Source organism: Dendropsophus ebraccatus, chromosome 2 (assembly GCF_027789765.1).
Source record: "Dendropsophus ebraccatus isolate aDenEbr1 chromosome 2, aDenEbr1.pat, whole genome shotgun sequence".
Taxonomy (NCBI): domain Eukaryota; kingdom Metazoa; phylum Chordata; class Amphibia; order Anura; family Hylidae; genus Dendropsophus; species Dendropsophus ebraccatus.
The window spans coordinates 51326130-51350528 of record NC_091455.1 but is presented as its reverse complement, the minus strand read 5'-3'; the positions used below and the strand labels follow the sequence as shown (position 1 = coordinate 51350528).

The 24399-nt window shown below is 39.3% G+C and overlaps 1 protein-coding gene and 1 pseudogene across 2 annotated transcripts in view; both read right to left on the bottom strand.

The window, feature by feature from the left end:
* Nucleotides 1-24399, bottom strand: part of CYP7B1 (cytochrome P450 family 7 subfamily B member 1) — a 151938-nt gene that overhangs the window by 63921 nt on the left and 63618 nt on the right. For both annotated transcript variants that reach the window (XM_069957535.1, XM_069957536.1), the window contains exon 2: nt 8132-8268. In XM_069957535.1, the coding sequence (XP_069813636.1) occupies nt 8132-8268 (137 nt within the window). The remainder of the gene's footprint in view (nt 1-8131; nt 8269-24399) is intronic.
* On the bottom strand, nt 21214-21425 carry LOC138785089 (U2 spliceosomal RNA; annotated as a pseudogene).

Below are 24399 nucleotides of genomic sequence, written 5' to 3'. Positions count from 1 at the left end.
ATTATAAAAGTAACAGTTAAGAAAAACTGAAGACCTCTTTGCATTGCCCATTATAACCTATGAAGGGGGAGGGGCCAAGAGGGATGAGTAAGCAGGAAGAGGAGAGAAGCAGCCGGTGCAGTTCGCATACTCTATGGTCACAGAAAACATTGTATTCACATGTTAGACTGCTCAGTGTTTTTCAGGTAACTTCTGAAGGTTTACTACAATGATGTATAGGAGGCAGCACAGAGAGTAGTCTGCATGCACACCGCAGCTAAGCACACAAAAAGCAGACAGAAAGATGGAGACACAAAGCAGGAGTACAAGAATTAAGATGCCATAGAATGGCCAGATATAGTCCTGCTCTCGTATACATACCAGGACAGCACATTCTGAAAAGTCACTTGAAATGACAGTTACACTTTAAAGGGCAACTAGACGAATCTAACCTGATGATAGCTCCCTAGTGGGCATGGGGTGCTGAGGTGGAAGGTAAGTCCTCACATTCATCCTCAGTGCCGTTCCTGTGCAGTTTGTAGTGTAATCCTGTGTCCGGTAAGGGCATTATAAGCACTGGGGGTGGGACTACTGCTCCTTGAGAGATGTTCTGGCCTGCCCCTAGCCGGCCCACTCCACTGATAATCATTAGAAGGAGTGAGCTGGCTGGGGCGGATTGGCGCTCTAGGGGAGATAGCCATGCCCCCGAATGCTCCAGATGACCTTACTGGACACAGAATTACACTACAAACTACATGTGAACAGCACAGAGGATAAATGAAAGACACACACCTTCATCCTCGGTGCCCCTGTGTGCAATAGGGAGTACACGTATGTTGGGGAGACACTGACATGGGTGAGTGGTGAATCATTTACTGGCTTGCAGGGTTTATGGTTCTTGTGGGGGGTAGTTAGTCAGGTTTATATTCTCCATTGTGGGAAGCTTGGACTTGGACTTAAACCTCCCTGTTGTATATTTGATGTTACTGCACTGACTACTAGTGGTGTAGTTGCCTGCTGTAGCCTATATTACTTACCCCACCGTGTCAGTCTATCTGGAATGCTATAGAACATCATGTTATGTAATTTTAAATTTTTGATTATGAGTTTTATGATTTATTAATAAAGATATTGATATTATATTTAGTCCTCTTTTTTTTTTTTTTTATACAAAGATTACATTTATCTAACCTGATGATAGTTCCCTTTTAAACCAAGCCAGAACATTCTCCTGAAGAGAGGTTTCCTATCTGTAGATAGCTGTTTTGGCATAAGTTTCCACACATCTTTTTGACCCTCTCCTCAAGAAGAATCATTATCACTTTAGTCATAGATCATACCTGTGATTTTCTGTTACTTTCCTTGGAAAATTATAATTTAAGTTACAATTGGAAAAGAATAAGGTCACGTTGAACTACCAGACATAGGTCGTGGAGAAAAGTCTGTTTCTTCTAGTCTCAGTCCTTCAAGAACAATGTGGCAGTAAGTGAAAAATGACAGTCAATCGGGTGATTACTACACAAAAACAGCATCTCAAAAGAAAAAGAACTAAATACTACTCTGTTTTTACTTGGCTATGCTTAATATCTAAGTAAGAATCCTTTCCCAAACAATCCTCTTACATTTTAGCAATCTGCAGTGTGACTCACTAATATATTCATTTGATAATACATAAATCTTTCACAGTGCATGATTTGTGACTTTCTTCATAAGTGTTCTCTCATGAACTCTTATTTATCTCTTAATTGACTGTGTTGCTGTTTGGTACAAATTTTACATGCAATTCTTTTGTTTTTCTTGTATATATCTCCCTTCCATCTATTATATCTTTGCATTATATATATATAAAAAAACAAGTTTTGACTGATAGAGATGAGTAAGGTGATCGAGGTTTGGGTCTGTATGAACCCAAACCATCGGCATTTGAATCCTGCTGTCCTCCAGTTCCGTGGGGAAGGTGGAGACAGCCCAAGTCTTGTCTGGAGAAGAGGAATAGGTCATAGGCTGTATCCCTGTTTTCCAGGCAGGACTCGGGCTGTTTCCACCATCCCCACGGAACAGAAAGAGTCAAATGCCAATGGTTTGTGTTCGTTCGAACCCGAACCTCGGCCCAGTTCGCTCATCACTATTGATAGTATTAGAAGGTAATTGCTAAAATGTTTGTTTCACTTTTTACTGTGAACAATTTTTCAAATCACAAGAAATGATCAGTGGTTTGAAAAATTATTCCTCATGGATAACATTTCCTATCTATTTGTCCACATGACCAGGAGGAGGAGTTTCCTAGTGCCCTAATGCCTAACCTTGGCTCGCTCTTTAAAGTCATTGCACTCGGGATCAATTACTACTCAATAAGAGCAGCATTTATGTTAACTGTTGATGCTACCGACAACAATGACTTTTTCAGAGATGACTGATTAAGTTTAATGACAGTTTTATTTGCTGTTCACTTTATTTGCAATCACATAAAGCAATTGTAAATGAGCACATTTGTATGCTACAGTATATAACCATAGTAAACAGACCTTCCAGGTACTTTTCAGATAAATAAGAATGGTATTCACAGCAGTTGTTTTACTGTATCATTACCTTCCCACAACTTTGTTTAGAACCCACTTCTTGACCACATGTGTCTATTTGTCTGCTAGACCAACCACAACCCAAACCTTGACCACTCTCAAAGGAAGTTACTTGGAAGTCCATAGCAGCAAAGTCTCAAGTAGGAAGGTTAAAGGAAGAAAACCTAGGGAATGCATAGATGATGCCCTAAGGGTATGTCCACACTGAGCAAAGGCGGTGGAATTCCGCCTGCATCAGTGTCTCACAGTGTCTCTATGGAAGGGCTTGCACACCTCTGCTTCCGTCGCTCTCCGCTCAAAGAATAGACATTGTCAATTCTTTGCGCGGAGAGCAGCAGGAGTGGAGGCGCGCAAGCCCTTCCATAGAGACACTGTGAGAAAATGAGGCAGGTGGGATTCCATGTTGGAGAATTCCGCCAATTTTTTTTCAGTGTGATTATAGATAAGAGAGAGACTAAGTGCCAAACCAGATGGGTGGCAGAGCAGGTCCACTCCTGGATATAATTGATGCAGTGCGGTTATTCATATTGCAAGACCTGAAAGGATGATCTAGAACACAAGATTCCTCAATCAAATTTGCTCATCTAATTTTTGTCCTTCTCTGGCATAACACAGTTTTAGATTTGTCTAGAAAGTTCCTGTAATTAGGTAACATAGAGTAGACATAAAATAGCCCTGTACACACATGAAAAACACACATTGGCAATGAGAATTTTGTAATATACATACAGAAGGGGGACAGTGATTGAGAACCACTACTATGGTGCAGGCACCATATCACATAACATGCAAATTAATGGCATCATAGTATAGAGGTAAATACAAAGGAACATGATTACAGAAAGACAAACTCATAGAAAACATGTGCAAAACATACTTTACAAAGTGCATAGAGTATACCTGTAAAGAAACTAAAAGTATTACGGTCCAGACATGGCTCCCTCAATAAAGACTGTTTGCCGAAATGTGCGTTGGGCAGGGGCCACGTCTGGACTGCAATATTATTTTACTTGCTTACACGACTACTCTCTGGACTTTGTAATGTATGCTTAGCAAATATTTTCTATGAGTTTGTCTTCCTGTAGTCATGTTCCTATGTATTTACCTGTATACTCTGATGCCATTAATTTGCATCTTATATGATTTGGTACCTGCACCATAGTAGTGGTTCTCAGTCGCTGGCCCCCTTCTGTTGTTTTATGTATCATCAGTCATGGACCATTGTTTGTAGTATTTATTCAAATTTGCATACTTTTGTGTAATTTTCAGTGGCATTTGTTTATTGATGGTTTATCTTTAGTGCCATAGCCCATATTTGCTATTGGGCCTTAAATACTACATTTCCTCATAAAGTATATTGATGGTATACACCCATCTAGTGGACTGCTGTTTACTATATATTGGTGTATACTTTTCAGCGGTGGACTACTTCTTTATTATAATTAAAAAAAAAATCTGGATTGCCAATTCCTCCATGAGAGAAGCACCAATGAGTCAAATTTTCTTGATGGACACAAGGTAGCAAGTCCCTTACATTGCCTTCAGGGTGTTGGTACTCCTATCACAACTTCATCAGGTCAGTAGAACCATTACATGGATAGTGTACCCTAAACTTTTAAACTGGGGATGCCTTATGTGTCCCTGTTCTGTTGTGCTTTAGTGTGTTCTAATTTTTCTGAGCAAAAATTTGTTTTAACATTTTTAGAGAACCTGCAGATAGAGAAGGAAAACTACAGACTGTTGGAGGATGAGGAAGATACAACCTCCTCCGTATAATGTTCCTCTTTCCCTATATTTACATGTACTACTAAATTGGCAAAAAGACTATAATGATAAGGAAAACAAAAATTTTCTGTCACTATATGTATGTTACAATATAAATGGAAATGGAAATGGTTTTTAATACCTTCAACTGAAGCACCAGTCTTTAGACCCTATAATGTACTGAAAAAATGTCTTATAGAGGTACTTCTATCTCAGACATTTATGGCATATCCACATTTACCTCTGGTGCCTACGGCCTTATTCACACGTTTCGTAATTTACGGATCCGTATTTCCATATCCGAGTTAGTGCACATTGAAGTCTATTGGGCTATACACATGATCAGTAGCAGAAATGGATGAAAATCAATCCGTAAAAAAAAAAGGACATGTCCTAGTGTGGACCCGGTGCGGACCCATTTATTTTTGTGGCTCCTTTCATTGAAATCAATTGGTTACGGATTGTTTACGGATTGTAACATGTTGGCATCCGTATTTCCGCAAAAAAATACGGATGAAGTGCAATGAAAAGCAATGAGTAGTAAAAAATGGAATTACGGAAATATGGATGGAATACAGATGGAATACGGATGTCCAATCCACAATTTCTCATGGGTTGTTTCAGGACCAGAAAAAATACTGAACGTGTGCATAAGGTCTATATCTTTAGAACTTGGCCTCTCAACCCCTCCCACCTAGATGGTAGAGGTGGCCAGGACTACGGAAACAGCCCAGTTGTCTGTTGTACAATCTTTCCTGAATTCCCAAAGAAGTGAATAGAAATCACAGAAACAGCATTGCAGAAATAGCATTGCCTGGAAGGCTGTTGTCGAAACTCTGCACTCTGGAAACAACATAGTCTCCTGTGCTCAGCTTTTATAATCTGTAATACTTGATGCCTCTAAAGGCCCCCATACACATTCTATATCTGACAGACGAACGGTCTAGGCCACCAGTTATATCTCCTGCCTGCTGCCCGCCTTCCCCTATACACAGAAGCGTCTGGCACGGGCAAACATTCCTGTGTTCTTTATGGGTAGGGAGAGGTAAGCTACAGGGAGAGCGCTCTCGTGGCGGCTTATCTCTCTCTTAACAAAAGAGTCAGCTGTGATTTTCCATTACGGCTGACCTCTTTAACCACCAACATCATCTGTCAGTGGTTGTTCTAGACAGCCCCATATAATACCTTTTATCAATGGCCGAATCCATCCTGAGTGTCGGGTTTGGCTACCACAAGTCTAAGGTGTGAAAGGACGTTTTTATGGGCACACCCTTGTAATGGGTCATTAGGAATCAGATAATATTTAATTGTATGGGAAAATGTATACAGCCACATTATGGGAGTTATAACTCAAAATATAGTCAGTATCCTCCTCCACTCCTCCTCTACAAGATGGGTAAAACAAGCGCAGGTCAAAGGGGTAAAATACCATAAAATTTCTGAAAAGAATTATGCCAGCGTTTCGAGACTGGTCCGGTCTGTTTATCAAGTGTCTAAGTGTCCTTAGACACTTGATAAAGAGACCGCACCGGTCTCAAAACGCAATGTATCGCTGGCTGGTGCTTACTTTCACCACTTCAGCTGTGTCTGAATCACGCTATGGAGCGCTGTCTTATGTTTTGTTTACAACTCAAAATATGACAGATAATCTTCAGCTAATTGTTTTGATGACTGCTCAGCTTAGTGGATATACTTGATACAATCACTACTATTTGGCTGTCCCCCTGTGCTAGCATGTGTGTAAGTAAACAAATTGACTCAATGTAGACATATCTGATTTACGGGGGCTAAACTGCTCCAATACAACTAGGAAAAGTGTTGTGTTTCTTGGTTTCCTTCCATTTGGCTTTTTGTGGGTAGTTACATGTTGGCTATTGAGTGACCATGCAGCTTCTAAAAAAGGTGAGTAAGGCCAACAACAACAAAAAAAGTGGCATGGCACCTCTTCAACTTTATTCTAAAAATTGGACCCCTACCAGTCGTAAACTGGGTGCATATCATGGAGATATGTTACTGATAGTTCCACACAAATTTTTTTTTACATTGTTGCTTGGTTAACAAAATCAAAGAGAGCCACCAGAATGGAAGACAGAAAGAACATAAAAGTACTTTGTAATATTTTATACAATGCCAACTTCAACCCAAAATGAACATTAACACAAAGCACTAATGTAATCCGTCTGGTCTTAAGCTTAAACTCTCATTCAATTTTTTTGTGTATTATGGCATAAATATTCACTTTCTACTACTTATTAATATTATTATGTAATGAAAACGTGCAATTTTAGGAGGAAAGGTTTTGAGTTGGCATAAAATCATATCTATCTTTTGATAATATCTATGTTGCAATCATTATTATAGAGCTTAGACCAGTCACAAAAGGCTTGTGGTTTGCTGTGATTCTTGTTGTCACCCTGCTGTGCCGAGAAGCAACCAAAAGGAAAGCAACACAATAACTTTCTGCTTCATTTGTTACAAAAACACCAATTAGGGTTAAAAATGTTCCAGACTGGTAGGATTAAACGCTTCTCAGGTACCTTGCTGGCCATCCACTCTAGTCTATCTATGAAAGACCATTACTAGGAAAGAGTCGTCCAAGCTAATCTAAGCTGAAATACTTCATTCCAAAAAACCCATATGCGCTGTGTCATTTCTACAAAGGACAAGATGCAAGACTCTGTAAGATCCCCGAAGATATTTAGAGCTGTCTACTTTGTCTTGATCCTTATACAAAATAATGTCTCTGGAGATACTATCATATACTATACCTCGCTCGTTCTTTTAGGCCTATCAAATTTACGTAATCGGTCTCTTATTAGGAAGATTTCAGTGAACGGTTGACAATGATGTACAGTAGTGCTTCGCGGGGATGACGTCTGGGGAAAATGATTCTGCTGCACCACCACACAAAACCAATTAGAGAACTATTTTCCACGACAGGTCAGGAATTTACATTGTTTCTCATGGAAAGATGTGCTTTTTAATTTCTTTATTAAGATGACATCCATGTCCCTTGAGACTTCTCACAATGACAATCATTTGCTCATCCCATTGGAAAGTACAATCAGCAAAATCGTATCACCGGTATGGGGTGATGCCAGGACCTCTACGCATCGCTCTACTTTTTCCAAATGAACTACTTTACAGATTCATAATTAAAACAATAACTATTGATCGAAAATGTTGACAGGACCGGCATTTCGAAGGAAACCGCTCAAGAAATATATAAGCAAACTAAATAGTATGATATTGTCAACGTTTCATCTTTAAAATATCTCGACTTTTTTAAATCTGTCAGACAAATTAGGAGCCTATGATACTCAACCTATGATAAAGATCCCAGACTTTTTACTTTCAAAGTACTTGAGATGATGCTAAAATAGCTAAAAAAAAGAATTTTTTTTTAAAGGCTCAAGATTACTTTCTTGTTGAACAATTTTTGAGGACAAAATAAAATTTTTATATTTTATCAGTGATTTAAATACATTTTCAAATTTTCTATATATACACAATGGTACACACACACACGCACACACACACAGTCAATTGCATTACTGTAATCTTAGTTATAAAATTCAATAATCATCAATATAAATGTCAATATCAAATGTAAAATTTAATTTATTAACCAGTAAACAACAAATAACATTGCAGTTTGCACATATTTCTCATTCTCTTTCACTGTCTTTCAGCATCAGAAATATCTATTTCGAGTTGATATGTTTTATCCAGTACAGTCAAGGTAAAATATATTTATGCCTACGTAAATTTAATTTTACATCTGATGTCATTCATATAATAATTCTTACCTGCGAGGTAGACTGTAAAGATGTCCCCATGTTTCTCTTGCTGAGAGATCAGAAATTTTAAAGGATCTCTACTGAACCGGTAAGCCAAACCTAAGAACGGGATCCATCCATTTTCCAAAGGGGGTTCTCCTTCTTTCCTTAATGAGAAAAGATTTGAGTTTTATTATAATTATTATTAATATGTATATATACATTGATTACCTTAAATAATAATAGAATGAATATTTATAACTAATAGCATTGATTATTGATTACCTTAAATAATAATAGAATAAATACTTATAACTAATAGCATGTTTATTTGTTTGTAATATAGAAGTATTTACATCTTGTACTCTAATTCAAGCTATACATATTTTTTTTTTTTTTGTTTTGTTTTTTTGATTTTGCAGAACTGGGACAGAGGCAGAACGCCATGTAACCTTTTTCCCAGTGATATTTGTGTTTTCATGCCACATCACAGCCTGTGCTCCTGGCAGCCAAGCTTTTAGCATGTCAAAGGAAACTGCATGTCATGATAAGGCAATTATAATGGATTTAGATAATTGGGATTCACAGAAGTGTATCTCCTTAATAAGGGATGTTCCATCGATCTCATGCAGCAACACTGTACATAGGTTGATCTCACTGTATACACTACTCTATTGCAGGAATTATTGAAACCAAGCACAGAAGCACAGCATTACGAATGACATGTTTCAGTATGTAGGTCTTCTGTCATATTCGGAGGCTGAAATTCCATTTTTTTTTTCTTATTACAGCTGTTTAGCCGGTACAATCCGATTTAAAGTCAGTAACAAAGAGCATGTCTATTTTAGACAGGATTAATACAAATATTCAAACGGAATACATCCCATCTGTGAAGGTGACTTACACTACATGCAGAACAAGCCATTTTGATTAATCACAAGATATTTACTAGCCAGGATGTAATCAAAGATCAGGAGATAACCAGCTTACTACTACTATCATGCACTGCACAGAAATTGATGGCATTACGTTAACTCTTTGTTTTCCGTTGAATTCCAAAAAAAAACGAGGTCTTTATGTGGTGCATGTATCTTTCTCGAATGAATCCTTGACTTTATTCAACGTATAGCATTGAGAAATTTTTATAATACACAAATATTAAATTTGACAATTTTCTATTGAAATGAATTTGATGATTAGCATAGAATAAACTAATATATATACATAAAATCCCATAAAGTAATATCAGTATCAAACAATGCAACTGAAGAATCTAAACCATCACAAGTCACAGCTCATCAAAGTTATTTCTCCTCCACTTTCCATTTGGCTACCAAGCTTCAGCAATGGGCTCATTACTGGTTGCTGGTTTGGACAAAAGGTAAAATTGTGACAGATATTTAGATAGGCTTTTTTGTCATATTCTAATTTAATGCATCTAATTTCACCCTCTATGCTCTGTCATTCGGTCAAAACCTGTATACTTCACAGTGTTCCCGCGGGGTAAGGAGGACGCAGCTCAGAAATCCAGGGGAAAATTAACTTAATGCTCAGAGTCTGTGGACTCAAATCATGGAGACGGAAGGGTCATCGTTTGCATCAGACATGGTTAACTCAAAACTGATAAGCTCGACACCGTAAAACACCATGTCATAGCATCAATCTATGCCTCCCAAAGGAAAGTACCATTTCATGTATATTCCATAAAAAGAGAGATTCTCATAAATCAGTAAAGCCATATTACTAAAGATTTATCAAAAAAAATGCCTGGGCTTACAATCCTTCCGACTGAGGCTTACGTAGTCTTACACTGTGTGAGATGACACATCAACAACATAAATGAGCCATCAATACAACTAACATGAGCTAATTATAAATTAGGTCACATCAAAGGAAAAGCAGCAGAGCCACTATGGAGCTTATCTGGGGAATCACCGGTTATCTTTTACACAATGTATGTATGTTTAATGTTGTACCAAACATAGTAGTAAAATCATTATTATTCAATAAATGATCTATTTATTTATGGATTTATTTGTTTCTTTACAAATTTATTTCTAGTTGCTTATATTGTCCAATCATATTCCAAGACAGTATATAGAAATAATTACCACTCATAACTATCCCAGGTGGGCCCATAATCTCATTGGGGACTTAAATAATCTAAAACACACTTGAACAAATTAATTGGAAGCCAGTTAACTTCTCTATATGTTTATAGGCTGAGGGAGAAAACTACAGCATAGGGAGGAAGTCTAATGGGATCATGAGCAGAACCTGCAAAAAAATCAATATACAGCTCTAAATATATAATAATACAAGTTCAGTAGGTTTATAAAATATTATTGAACTGCCAGAGTGTCACTAAAAGTAAGAAATCTAAAATGTGTAATTAAAGCTCCATGCAATAAAAAGGACCGCAAAGATTCAAAACAAACAACAATAACCAACAGGAGACCAGAGAACCGGTAGTATAGGGATAGTATTTGAAAGGCAAGTCATTATTTTTTGTTGCTAAAAATACATTTCTGCAACATGCCTTAAATGGAGAACTCTGGCAGCTATGAATTAGTGTACAGCTCCATACTACTATGGTACAGTGCTCTCTTGAGCAGAGAAGCCATGCTCCTGATATCAGAGATCTACACCCACTGCCCACCACCAACGCTCTGATCCTAGTCATTGACTATGGGAGGTACACACCATGGCTGAAAGTGTATAGTGACAGACCAAGGAGTAATACTCTAGGGATTTCTTGTAAGAGTGGCTTTTGTCATAATAAACACATGCAAACATTAAAATACATTAAAGTAAAAAAAAAGTTAAGGAGGTGTTCAAGGTAAATGAAACTGATGACCTATCCTCATGAAAAGTTAGCAATATCTGATAAATAGAGTACCAACATCTGATACCCCTGCTGATTGACTGTTCAGCACAACCATGGCACCTGGATGTAAATAATGTGCAGAGCCAGTAGCCCCTCCAGTAGGTAGCATCAACCATGTATCTACCCTTCATAGGTATTCCTTCCAGTAGGTGGTATCCTCCAGGTAGTATCCCCTCTATAGGTTGTCATCCCCAGTAGTTAACCACCCCCACAGTAGGTAGTAACCCACATGTAGGCATCCCCTTCTGTAAAAAACAAATAATAATAATAAAAAAAACATAATTACCTGGCTTTCACGCTGGGGAAGGGAGCAGACTCATGTATACTGCTGCCTGTGGCCACAGAGGTGTTTGTTCTGCCAATCAGAGTGTTGCATTTAACTGTAAGTGCTGATTAGGAGGGCCCAGGAACAGGAGGCCTTGGCACTTGCCCAGGTTTGCTGGGTGCTGATGACCACCCTGGATGCTACATCCAGATGTCAAGTGAAAAACAGCTGATCAATGCAGGTGTCAACTGTTGGAAACCCGCCAAAGTCTCTGTTTCTAAAGCTTCTATGCTTTACTTTGTGGGCCTAATTTTTACCAATGATCTAATGTCTGTTCTAAGGTCAACGCCTTCTTTTGTTACCTTATAAAGTGTCTTGTATTATATTTTTTGCATTATATTAAATATATTTTATGACTCAGTTTAGTCATCTCTTCATGGGGCACTCAGTTAAGGGTCTCCATATTCTACATATGACCACATGAAGCTGATCTGTGCTTCTTTGAATATAAAGGTGGCCATATACCTTCAATAATCGACAGACAAACAGTTGTCCCTGTCCTCCCCATACATATTTATTGCTAGTTTACATATACGAGATGTCTTAAAAGTCTAGAACTAATAATAAAAAGCATGACTGACATAATGTGGTGAGGCAAAGATGAAAACAAAAGTCAGCGGCATCCTTAAAGGGCTAACCCATATTCACTAAACTGCAAGATTTTAAATACATTTTAAAGCACACAGAATATAATGATGATTTAGTAAGTTTTAGATTCTCCACCTTCTCCATCCTCAGTTTAGAGATCACTCTGAGAGCTGTTAGAAGAGCAATAATAATTTTGTTTCTATGCTGCAAAGTGGCCAGGAGATGTAAGTTTTTTTTAAGTAATTGATATATTTTCCCCTAGCATAATGAGTAAGCGCACAAGAAATAAGATTTAGGAGCTAACCAGAGCAAGACAAAGCCAGACAAACTGTGCTTTACTCATACAACCATTAATATTTTCCAAAATAGTTGATGAAGACCCTTGCGTGTATTTCTAATGTCTTACCATATCTAAAATTAAAAGTGAAACAAATCTAAAAAAAATCTTGATAAAATTTGTTTTTTTGTATACAACTCTTGTGTCAACCAATGTATCTCTATGGTTACAGAACTTGGGGGACTTGAGTAATAAATTGTGTTCCCCTTGCTGTATCCACATATAACAAGTGTTTCCTGGTTTCCTGGGAGGCACCATCTATCATTACTGAAGAGGAGCCACTGGCATGCTATCCTGGCTGCCAGCTACACTATTCAGACATGATATAGTATTACATTTGTTGGGCATTTGTTTGCTGGAAATGGGTTTAAAGGATCAACAAAAAGGCACTAAAAAGGGACAATCCAGTGATTTGGATGATTGGTATATAAGCATTCCCTCCTAGATGAAGGTTTACAGGAGGTGAATTCCGGGGAGCAGAAGGCTTCAGCTGTCTTCTGCTCCCTGCATAACCCCTTTAAGCTCAATTATGGAATTGAGCTGCAAAACCACACCCAAACTAAGGACAAGAGTGGCACTGTTTCTGGAATAAAGTATCCAATAAGGGGTGTTCCAGAGTTCAGATGAAACACATTAAAGAAGGCTGCAGGGTTATTACACACAAAGCAATGTAAAAACACTAATATATTGCATCATAAATATATATTAGTATCTTTTTTGTCACATTTTTGCTCCTTCTCTTTGCACCAAGAATAGACATGGCAGCAGCAGCCCATATGGGTTGAAGACTAAATGCATTGCTGACATCAACTCTAGGCTGTTCTTCTGCCATATGCTGAAGAAGATGCTTTCCTGCCTATTGTGCACTTCATATTGTGCTCCCGTACTGCTGAGCCTCACGCATTAGCTCCTAGTTCCCATCCTTCCTATTTCATCCCACTACTCAACCTAATTAGCATTTAACTACAGGTTGTAACTCTAGGAGACAAGCTATATACTAAACATCACATTGGACTTCTACTTTTAGGCCATGGGCAGACTGCGTAAGAGACTGGCCGTTCCATGACCCGGCCGGGTCACAGAACGGCTGATTTTTTAAAAGATCAGAGATCTTTAGGGCCGCAGAGTTCTGATGCAGGTGCATCCGTGCGCGCCCGCATCAGAACTCTCCACTACACACTATGGAGCCAGCGTCCGGAGCCGCTCGCTCCACGGTGTGCAATGACAGGGTTTTCTGTGGCCATATGAACTATACAGACAGAAAAACACCAAAACACCAATTTCCTGTTTTTTTAGCTGCTGCCATTCCAGAGTTACATGTCTTTCTAAAAGTCGGTCTTTATCCAGAATGGCGCCAATCTATCTTGCATTGCTTCTCCCTGATTGGTCGATTCTCTTTCCCAGGTCCCTTTTTTTCCTGACCACTGCTGGCTGTTACCACCTTGCATAGCAAAGACAGGACTATGTACTGAAGCTGCAACTGAAAGAGCACAGCTCTGACAGAGTGGACCAATTCCTGACAATAGTAATTAGTGAATTCATTATAAAATACTTCTGCCAATAATCCTACAACACCTCCTGGCATTACTCCTACAACACCTCCTGGAATTACTCCTGCAACACATTCTGGCTATACTCATGCAACACCTCCTCACCCGGAGGAAGGGGAAAGCCAGGGGAGAAAGCCACTTGGGAAAGAAGCCGCATGAGAAAAAAGACACATGGGGAGGGAGACGCATGGGGAGGGAGTTGCACAGGAAGAGAGCTGAATGAGGAAAGAGCAACATGGGAAGGAAGCTGCAAGGGAAGAAGCTGCATGGGGAGGGAGCCGCAGGGGGAGACAGACACAATAGGAAGAAGATTCACGGGGAGGGAGCTGCAAGGGGAACAAGCCACAGGGGGAGGGAACCACAAGGGGAGAGAGCCACATGGGGATGGTGCCATATGAGGAAGAAGACGCATGGGGAGGGAGCAGCTGCACATGGGAGAAGACGCATAGGGAGGGAACCACAGCGGGGAAAAGCCACACGGGAAGAGAGTGACAGGAGGAGAGAGTCACATGGGGAAGAAGATGCACAGGGAGGGAGCCACATGGGAAGGAAGCTGCAAGGGAAGAAGCTGCATGGGGAGGGAGCCGCAGGGGGAGAGAGACACAATAGGAAGAAGATTCACGGGGAGGGAGCTGCAAGGGGAACAAGCCACAGGGGGAGGGAACCACAAGGGGAGAGAGCCACATGGGGATGGTGCCATATGAGGAAGAAGACGCATGGGGAGGGAGCAGCTGCACATGGGAGAAGACGCATAGGGAGGGAACCACAGCGGGGAAAAGCCACACGGGAAGAGAGTGACAGGAGGAGAGAGTCACATGGGGAAGAAGATGCACAGGGAGGGAGCCACATGGGGAGGAAGCCGCATGGGGAATGAGCCTCATGGGGAGGGAGCCACAAGGGAAAGAAACCACGCAGGGAGGGAGCCAGAGTTCAGATTATTGGAGGCAGACACACTGAAGATGATGTCAGTGGGTCAGGCATCTTAAGTGGGGAGGGTTATTATTGCTAAACCAGCCCATTGAGAGAGGGGAGACATATAATCCCCAACACAGAAGGTGGAGACCAGAAGGAAGGAGGGTGTCGGAGTAGATGCTGTTAATCTCCTTTTTTGCATCCATAGGGTGAGTCTGATAAAAAAGCACCAAAACCGCTCAAAACACATGATAACTTGCTTTGGTCAATATGCAAAGCTATTGGTGGGCTATTACATAGTGTAAAAAGGATTTTGGAGGGAATACTCCTTTAACAATTGCAATGTCTTCATGGATTTGCAGTCACAAAGCATCATGTTGAGTTAATGAGGTAAAGGGGTACTGCAGAGACTATACATTAATTTTAAAAAAATTATACATGGCTTAAAATAAAACATTAAATTAACTTTTATATGCTATTATATGTTTATATGTTGACTGGCAGCATTGAGGGGAAACACAGGCCTCTTTGCTTCCACCATTTGTGTTAGGAACTGCAGGGCTGTCCAAGCCCTGGTCACTGCTCCCCACCTCTTATCAAATGCTGCCACTGACACACAGCACTATTAATACAGAGTTACCTGTGTATGGTATATGCTAATGCAGTAAAAGTAGCAGCAGAGAGGCCTGTGTCGCTCCTTACTGTAGCCACTTAATATATAAAAGTATATAAATAAAAAAGTAGGCATTTGCTTTAATAAAGTTATATTACAAAGTATTATAACTTTATTATATCAATTAATTTAGTTTTTTAATTTTACAAATTTTACTTTTTGGAGTACCCCTTTACCCGTAAATATTTGAGGTGCATTGTGTAGAGTATATTTACATGACTCTGTCTACCAGTAAAGGTTCCTGTCAAGTTACACAAGAATTATGTGACTATCACAATGCATTGGTGCATTTGGGGTCAATGCCTCAAACACTGATACATTTGACAGTACGTTCTATAAAGAAGATTCACAAGGAGCAAAAATAATTCTGACACTTGTATCTTCTAGCAAAAATAACTTTTTTATCCTACCATCTGCCACATAATGCAATAAATATGTCTAACACACTGAAAATGTATTTAACCCCCATCCCCCTTCATCCTTATTTGACATATGGAAATTAACCAGTTTTGGGGAAAAAAAAAATATATATATATATTCCAAAATAACACAAAAATGTAAAATGTTTAATATAGCTGACATTCAACAGTAGTTTCTATACCATAACATTACATGATGAATGATTTACACAAAAAATATTACTAAACACGAGAACAAGCATTCTGCCAATGTCTGCAGCAGGATTTAGAAGAATAGTAATCTCCTTTTTGGGATTAGCATTAATCCAAGTCAGTCCAGAAAATTATACAGCATCATAATTTATCTCAATGGTACTTTGCATTTTCGAGTTTTTTTTTTTTTTTAATTCTGGCTGACAATCCTTTCCAATCCGGAGGGTATATGATTGCCATTTTAAAATATTCTCCGCAACCAGGAAAGTTTTAATTGGGTACACAAGAGAGTCCCCGCACTGTCTCATGCCAACGCTACCAATACACAAAAGTTCTGCCTTCACTGGTAAACGTGATTGACTAGCAAAGCAAAAGTGTCTGCTCTAGGCCTAAAAAAAATGTAACTTGTCAGACGGAAACGTGTTTGTTTCCAAATCCTGGCATGGACATTCAGTAAATGTAGTTGATTTAAAGCTCAATTTGATTTCCCAGAAGAAAGAAAAAAAAATATTTACTGGCAGAATACTTCAAATCAAAAGATTACAGGCAGTGACAATGTAGAAGTAGGCAATGCCTAGGTTTGTAAATGTCAATTTATTGAGACAAATGCAAAACAAAAAAAAATTATTATGAACATGTCAAAACAGCTCACCAGGATTCGAGAAGTCGATTGTAAGATTTAAACATGTCTGAGTTCTAGTCAGGATATACAGAACCCCTAAAGGTTTGTCTCCTTCAAGACCTAAATAAGCAGAAGCAATACCTGTCAATGTTCACAACTGTTAGCATGGGTGAAGTTTATTCTATGTGAGCAATGCTTTTTTTTGGACTATTCAACAATTAAATGAATCTAAAAATTGTGCTGGCAGCTAAAAACGTGATGAAAAGCAAAATAACTTCACGCCAAAAACTACAAAAAGTTTGAGTAATTATACAACAGTTGACTGCTGGAAATTTACAAGTATATCTGTGCATCAAAGGCATAAGGCACATAAACATATTTAGGCTCTAAATTACGTGAGTAATAGACATGTTATTAATACATATTATTGTATTAATATTGGGGCCCAAAAAAATGGTGGTAGGTGGAGATTTTTTTTATGCCTAAAGGATTCTAACTGGAAACATTGCTTTTGTGAAACCAGGATCAGGAGAAGGGCAGGTGGTGAAAGCCTAGAAGATGGTTGAGATTTACAGGGAAAAAAAAACACCCTTTAATTGTCTTTATATTCAGTAACCAATCAAAGTAGAGGCTAGCCCAGTATTGGAAATTGACATGTATAAAGGGATGGTGAGAAGTGGGTGGTATGTATTTTATAAAAGGACACTGCTGTCATACTAAATTTTAGGGACCAAAAATGTCCCCCTATGCATCAAAATACCCTTTTCTACCCCTGTGTAAAATGGAACCTCACTTCCAAGCGCAGTATGATATGCAAAGTGCTTTGTGCAAACCTTTAATGAACTAAAATGCACATGGGTTATCCAAAGATTAAAAGTGACCCACCTAGGACTTCCAAGGATAGCCAAGAACTGTACTAAGATGTCTTCATAAGTTGAATAGAGTCAATAGTGCAGAAACCGAGCCTGCATGCCTCCATGACATTCACTTGGAATACAATGGATGTCTGTTCTCATGACTGGTGGGTAATGACTTTTCCTGCAGACAATTGGGTAGATTTATCAAACTTTTTTATCAAAGTAGAGCTGGCTCAGTTGCGCCTAGCAACCAATCAGTTTCCACTTTTTTTCCCCTCACAGATTCTTTGGAAATTAAAAGGTGGAATCTAATTGGTTGCTAGGGGCAACTGAGCCAGTTCAACTTTACACTAGTTTGATAAGTCTCCTGCTATACACCACCGTTCAAAAGTTTGGGGTCACCCAAACAATTTTGTGTTTTCCATAAAAAGTCACACTTATTCACCACCATACGTTGTGAAATGAATAGAAAATAGAGTCAAGACATTGACAAGGTTAGAAATAATGACTTGTATTTGAAATAACATTGTTTTTACATCAAACTTTGCTTCCGTCCCAGAATCCACCTTTTGCAGCAATTCCAGCATTGCACACCTTTGGCATTCTAGCTATTAATCTGCTGAGGTAAGCTGGAGAAATTGCACCCCACGCTTCTAGAAGCAGCTCCCACAAGTTGGATTGGTTGGATGGGCACTTCTGGCGTACCATACGGTCAAGCTGCTCCCACAACAGCTCAATGGGGTTCAGATCTGGTGACTGCGCTGGCCACTCCATTACCGATAGAATACCAGCTGCCTGCTTCTGCTGTAAATAGTTCTTGCACAATTTGGAGGTGTGTTTAGGGTCATTTGTTGTAGGATGAAATTGGCTGCAATCAAGCGCTGTCCATTGGGTATTGCATGGCGTTGCAAAATTGAGTGATAGCCTTCCTTATTCAGAATCCCTTTTAGGCTATGTTCACACTGCGTATATGTCCGGCCGCATATTTTCGAGGCCGGACATATACGCGGTAAACTCCGGCCGGAGATTTACGCTACTTGCGGCCGGCTACGTACGGACCGCGAACTTACGCCCGAAGTCTACTTACGCTTCCCGAGCGCCCTACGTAGCGATCTGACAGCGGTCTTTTACTTGGAAATCTTCGCCTAGCCCCGGACACCCCACAGAACCTTTTGGATCGGCACAAAAAGCTGCAAAAATGAAGAAATCACCACTACAGGCGTAAGTTACGGCATTTTCGTCCGCAAACAATGGTCTGGTTCATTTTTTACGCCGACGCGTACGATCCGGGCGTAAGTTCGTACGTAGTGTGAACTGTGCAGCCGTACTTCGTATACTTTCCTTTATACGCAAACTACGTAAGTCTCCGGACGCTTATTCACGGAACGCGCTACGGCCGGAAACTTACATAGTGTGAACATAGCCTTACCATGTACAAATCTCCCACCTTACCAGCACCAAAGCAACCCCAGACCATCACATTACCTCCACCATGCTTAACAGATGGTGTCAGGCATTCTTCCAGCATCTTTTTATTTGTTCTGCGTCTCACAAACGTTCTTCTTTGTGATCCAAACACCTCAAACTTGGATTCATCCGTCCACAACACTTTTTTCCGGTCTTCCTCTGTCCAATGTCTGTGTTCTTTTGCCCATCATAATCTTTTTCTTTTATTGACCAGTCTCAAATATGGCTTTTTCTTTGCCACTCTGCCCTGAAGCACAAAATCCCGCAGCCGTCTCTTCACTGTAGATGTTGACACTGGTGTTTTGCGGGTACTATTTAATGAAGATGCCAGTTGGGGACCTGTGAGGCGTCTGTTTCTCAAACTAGAGACTCTAATGTGCTTATCTTCTTGCTTAGTTGTGGAACGCGGCCTCCCACTTCTTTTTCTACTCTGGTTAGAGCCTGTTTGTGCTGTCCTCTGAAGGGAGTAGTACATACCGTTGTAAGAAATCTTCAATTTCTTAGCAATTTCTCGCATGGAATAGCCTTCATTTCTAAGAACAAGAATAGACTGTCGAGTTTCAGATGAAAGTTCTCTTTTGTGATGCTCCAGAAACACAATCTGCTCAAAGGAAGGTCAGTTTTGTAGCTTCTGTAACGAGCTAGACTGTTTTCAGATGTGTGAACATGATTGCACAAGGGTTTTCTAATCATCAATTAGCCTTGTGAGCCAATGAGCAAACACATTGTACCATTAGAACACTGGAGTGATAGTTGCTGGAAATGGGCCTCTATACACCTATGTAGATATTGTACCAAAAAACTGACATTTGCAGCTAGAATAGTCATTTACCACATTAGCAATGTATAGAGTGTATTTGTTAAAAGTTAGGACGACTAGTTTAAAGTTATCTTCATTGAAAAGTACAGTGCTTTTCCATCAAAAATAATGACATTTAAATGTGACCCCAAACTTTTGAACGGTAGTGTATGTTTAAAGATAAGGGAAGCAGTATTTTCCAGGTGGTCCTCAGGCTGTATCTACCCTCTGCCAGCCCGCAGGATTTAAACGCTGATCAGTTTTCGTACCAAGCAAAATGAAACTGTTTCGCTCATTTCTGAATGTGTTAACTACATTCTTTTTTTACATAACTGTGTTCAGAGCAGAAGTTTGTTTATATGCACCTATCTATACACATCAGCAGACATTTATTAAGACGGTAAGTAGGATTTGTGCCTTCCATAGAGTGGGTCCTGAAATCAGGCGTAAATCATGGTAAATCAGACGTGGTAGGAGACCATGCCTCATTTCCACCTTGCCACGATGACTTAAGGCTTATGGTCACCATGGTTAAGGTAAGTAAGGGTGTCTTCTCCATGAAGTATGCAACGGGCACAGCAGTGATAAATGTCCCCCATCTATCTTTTGTGTATCTACCTAGTTGGGAAACCTCAAATCACATGGTCTCTGCTAACATGGTTATAATAAGTGCTTACTTGGAATGTACTAGTCCATATAGTGGCAGTTTATATAAGCTATGCATCACCATTGTAGGCTTTATTGAGCTAATAAACATCTATCTTAGGAATAAGAGGATTAATATGATCCTGATAGATTTGTAAAATACATATTTCTTTATCATAGACATATAGTTATATAAATTTATTATGAAGTGTTACAATACAATCTCCATATTTTAATAACATTTTGAATTTTAAAAATATAAAAATTCTTCTAACCTGCTGATTGTTTCCCTTTAATGATGGCAGTGGAGCCCTGACTAACTGACAAAGCCTGTCTTAAACCCACTGGCCAGACTCTTGATTGGACACCAAGGCAGAGCCCTGATTGGCTCAGCACTCAAGACATTTGACTAGGGAAATGATCCCTCGGAAACATGGAAAAGTAAGTTCCTAACAATAGCATTATGAACTGAGTGTTCTAGTATATAGAAGTGGAATGGTCTTCAACTAGAGATATTTAATCTACTTATTGCTTTATTTTTTATTTTTTTGAGGATTGGATGTTGGCTCTTGCATTCAAACTCTTAACTACTGTTTTTTTTACTCTGTTTCTATTTATGACAGTCCTTCCATCAGTCAATAGTGTGGATTACTTTCACGCTAATAGCTTTTGATTCTGAATTGTTCAATCAAATGATTTTTTCCCTTTTCCAATTGGAGTATCTCTCCCTAGCCCTAGAGCCAATATCAGTTTATTCTACTATTGTGACTTCATAGTGTATCATAGTGAATCTGATGCATGGGGAAATCCATGGAGATCCATTTTTTTTTTTTTTTTTTTTTTGGTGCACTGAACCTGGAGGCACTGCAATACCAGGTCAATGCCTGGAGACGACAGAGCAAGCTCTTTTTCCATCTCCCTGTTCTAAAAATCCAATATAATTGGATCCAATCCAATTTAATATATGGTCCCCAGATAGGGGACGTATCAGATATTAAACTGATAAGAACAGATACTACACTTGATCTTAGCCAAAAGGCCGAGAAGCGATGGAGATCCATTTTCTCTTCTGTTTAAGCTCAGTATGATGCAACATAAAAATCATCGCAATTCATGGAATGGATCTCATAGATTTCTGTCTATGATCACCTAACTTCTCTTTAACCGAAAGCTTGCAATTGGTAGCCAGGTATTTCCGATCATTTTCATTGGCGGTCCATCAACCAAAATACTAATAATAGCATGTGAATTCTATTTTCCATGCAAACCTATTAGAATGAATTTCTCCGAGCATCTCCACATTTCACTTTGCCCCCTTGACTCATCTAGTGTCTCTTCTTCACGCAATAAGACAGAAATCATATATTGTCTGTGAGTTTCCTGGCCATAATCTTATCCGAAGAGCCTGAAAATAACACTATAAGAGACAACATCTAACACCAGTTTTACAATGATTCATGACCCTGATATTTTTATCCTAACACATCAAGGGTGATAGAAGCTTCTTTTTGCTGTCAAAGTGATCAAAGAGGGGTTGAGAAAGAATCCATAAACAGATGCTGCCCAGTGACAAACCTTAAAGAACAAGACTGTGGGGCCAGATGTTTGAGTGACCTTCGGACTATGGAACATGTTGGCATGGTGTTGATTTAGATCATTGTTGGCAGGGGCCTTCGATCCCGTAGCTGAAGCAAAAAAAAATCTGAATTATGGAAATATTTTTCTTTCTCATCTTTCTCTTCTGAACAAAATATGAAACCACTGGTCAGTGGGGCTGATGGCTGTCAAAGAAGTTGAATTCAAAACACAACCCTGCCAGTAGGTATCACATCAAAAGGAACTTAGCAGAATGAACAAGAACATCTTCAGGCTGTGCCATTTTGCAATCTCTATACTTTCAACAGCTGTTTCTTGAGTGAATACAGATGCAAAATAATTATATGAAATGTTTAACATTCTGAACAAATCAAACAATGAGCAAACAAGCAACACAATATGGAGGGAGACTGGAGATTGTGGGCAATGTATGCAAATGGATCATGTTAAGCCCTGGTTTACATTTTTAATGTATTCCTAGTTTACTCCAGTGAACATATATGAGCTTCTAAATATCGACGCTACTCCATTCTTCCTTTCATATTTTTAATGTCACCATTTTTTCTGTTTTTAAGTGCAAACGACCAAAGAGGAAAAAAAATGGAATACATAATAGTCGTGCTCTCTAATATTAGACGTGATTGAAGGCTGCACACTAGTTCTTACGCTTTTAGACATTTTGTCACTTTACCTGGAGAAATATACACTGCTTATTCTGAATTGCTGCTGATGTCCAGTACTTGTCAAAACCGTTATCTGTCAAGCATTTCACAAAGTGTTGCAAAATGACAGATCAGGATGTCTGAATAGATGGAGCCCGAGGAAAAACAGAACAGATAGAAAATTCATGACTTTAAACTACATCAAAGCGACTTCTGTCAACATCTTGTCAAAAGAAGGAGAAGGGAGCTGTTCATTTCAAGACTTTTTTTTATTACTATTATATAAACACCTTTTTACACACAATGTATACGCGATATCAACTCATTTCACTTGCAAGACGAATTGTTACATACTCGAATACCCGGGAGTTTACGAAATCCAGAGGGATGTTAAGTTGTGAAAATAATCTTGTGTTTCTCATTAATGTGAAATATTATAACAGCAATGTAAAGGAGTCTAGACTGTCTGTATTGCTAATGTTGATCCACTTATAATACAGTAGTTGTCTGAAGTTCAAGAAAGTTCATGCAAAACCACAATTAAGAAAATGGAAACATTCACCGTACAGGTGCAGCTCCTTACCGGCGATAGATATCAAAGCACGCCAGACACGAACCGAGACAAACAGGAAGATTTACATCTAAAGCTTTCTAGCTGCATTTCTCATAATTAGTAGCTTTTCTTTTCCTATTTGTATGTTCAGTTCTGATTAATTAGGATGAACCCTTGAAATAGGCTGTCATCATATATAAATAGGGGGCTGCATTGCAATAACAGACAAGGAAATAAGTGACCCTGTTTTTGTGAGTTTGTTTTTCTTTCTTTCAATCTTTCACAACCCCTTTGAGTATACAGTGGTGACTCCACATTATTTGTGGAGTGGGGGCTGATGACATTTAATTTTTATAGTAATGTTTTTGTTTTTTCTTTCGAAAATTTTTAAGCAAACTTCTCATTTTAGATATTTTAGATACATTATTAGGCCATGTTCGCACAACGTACTGTATGTTTTGTATAAATCACAGCCATTGTTGCAATTTGCCGCACGAAAACCGAACATGTCTGTTCACACAATGGAGCATGCGGCTCCCGCCACACACTCCATTGTGTGCAGCGGTGAATTGGGATGTGGGTGCAAACTGATGTGCCTGCATCCCAATTCCTCAAAAATAAAGATCTGGACAGTACTGTAGTACCGGCCAGGATGATCTTCAGTAACACCGGCTGTTCTGTGTTCTGGTCCAGGGCTCCAAATATCTCTTGGTACCGTCCTTTCATAAAAATACTCTTTTAATCCGCAAGAGCCGGCTCAAAGAGATGGGGCCTAGAGTGTCCATGCCCTAGGCCCGATCCTCGTTGCAACAGCTCATGTGCAGGATTGGGTCAGCACTAATGAAGATGATCCAGCCAAAAGGGATAGCAATGAAGAAGAAGAAGGGCAGGGAGGAAGAACTGAGAGGCATCGCAGGCAAAAAGTATAGACACTCTAGGCTCCTCTTCTTTAGAAAAGGGCCCTGTGCATTCCAGTCTTATCCCTAATTATTATGGGTTGCAAGAAAAAATCAAGAGAAAGGTCTAGATGGCCATGCTGCCGTGTTGTGCAGGATCCATTATGATTATGCTATGGGCCCCCCCCTCCGCTCCATTGATGCACCTGATTATAGTATGTCATGTGTGCGGTCCATGCTCCTTTTTATTTACTTCAAAAAGAGAGAGGAATATTAACAATGAACATAAAAAGCCAGAGACATGCAAAAGTGTCCTTA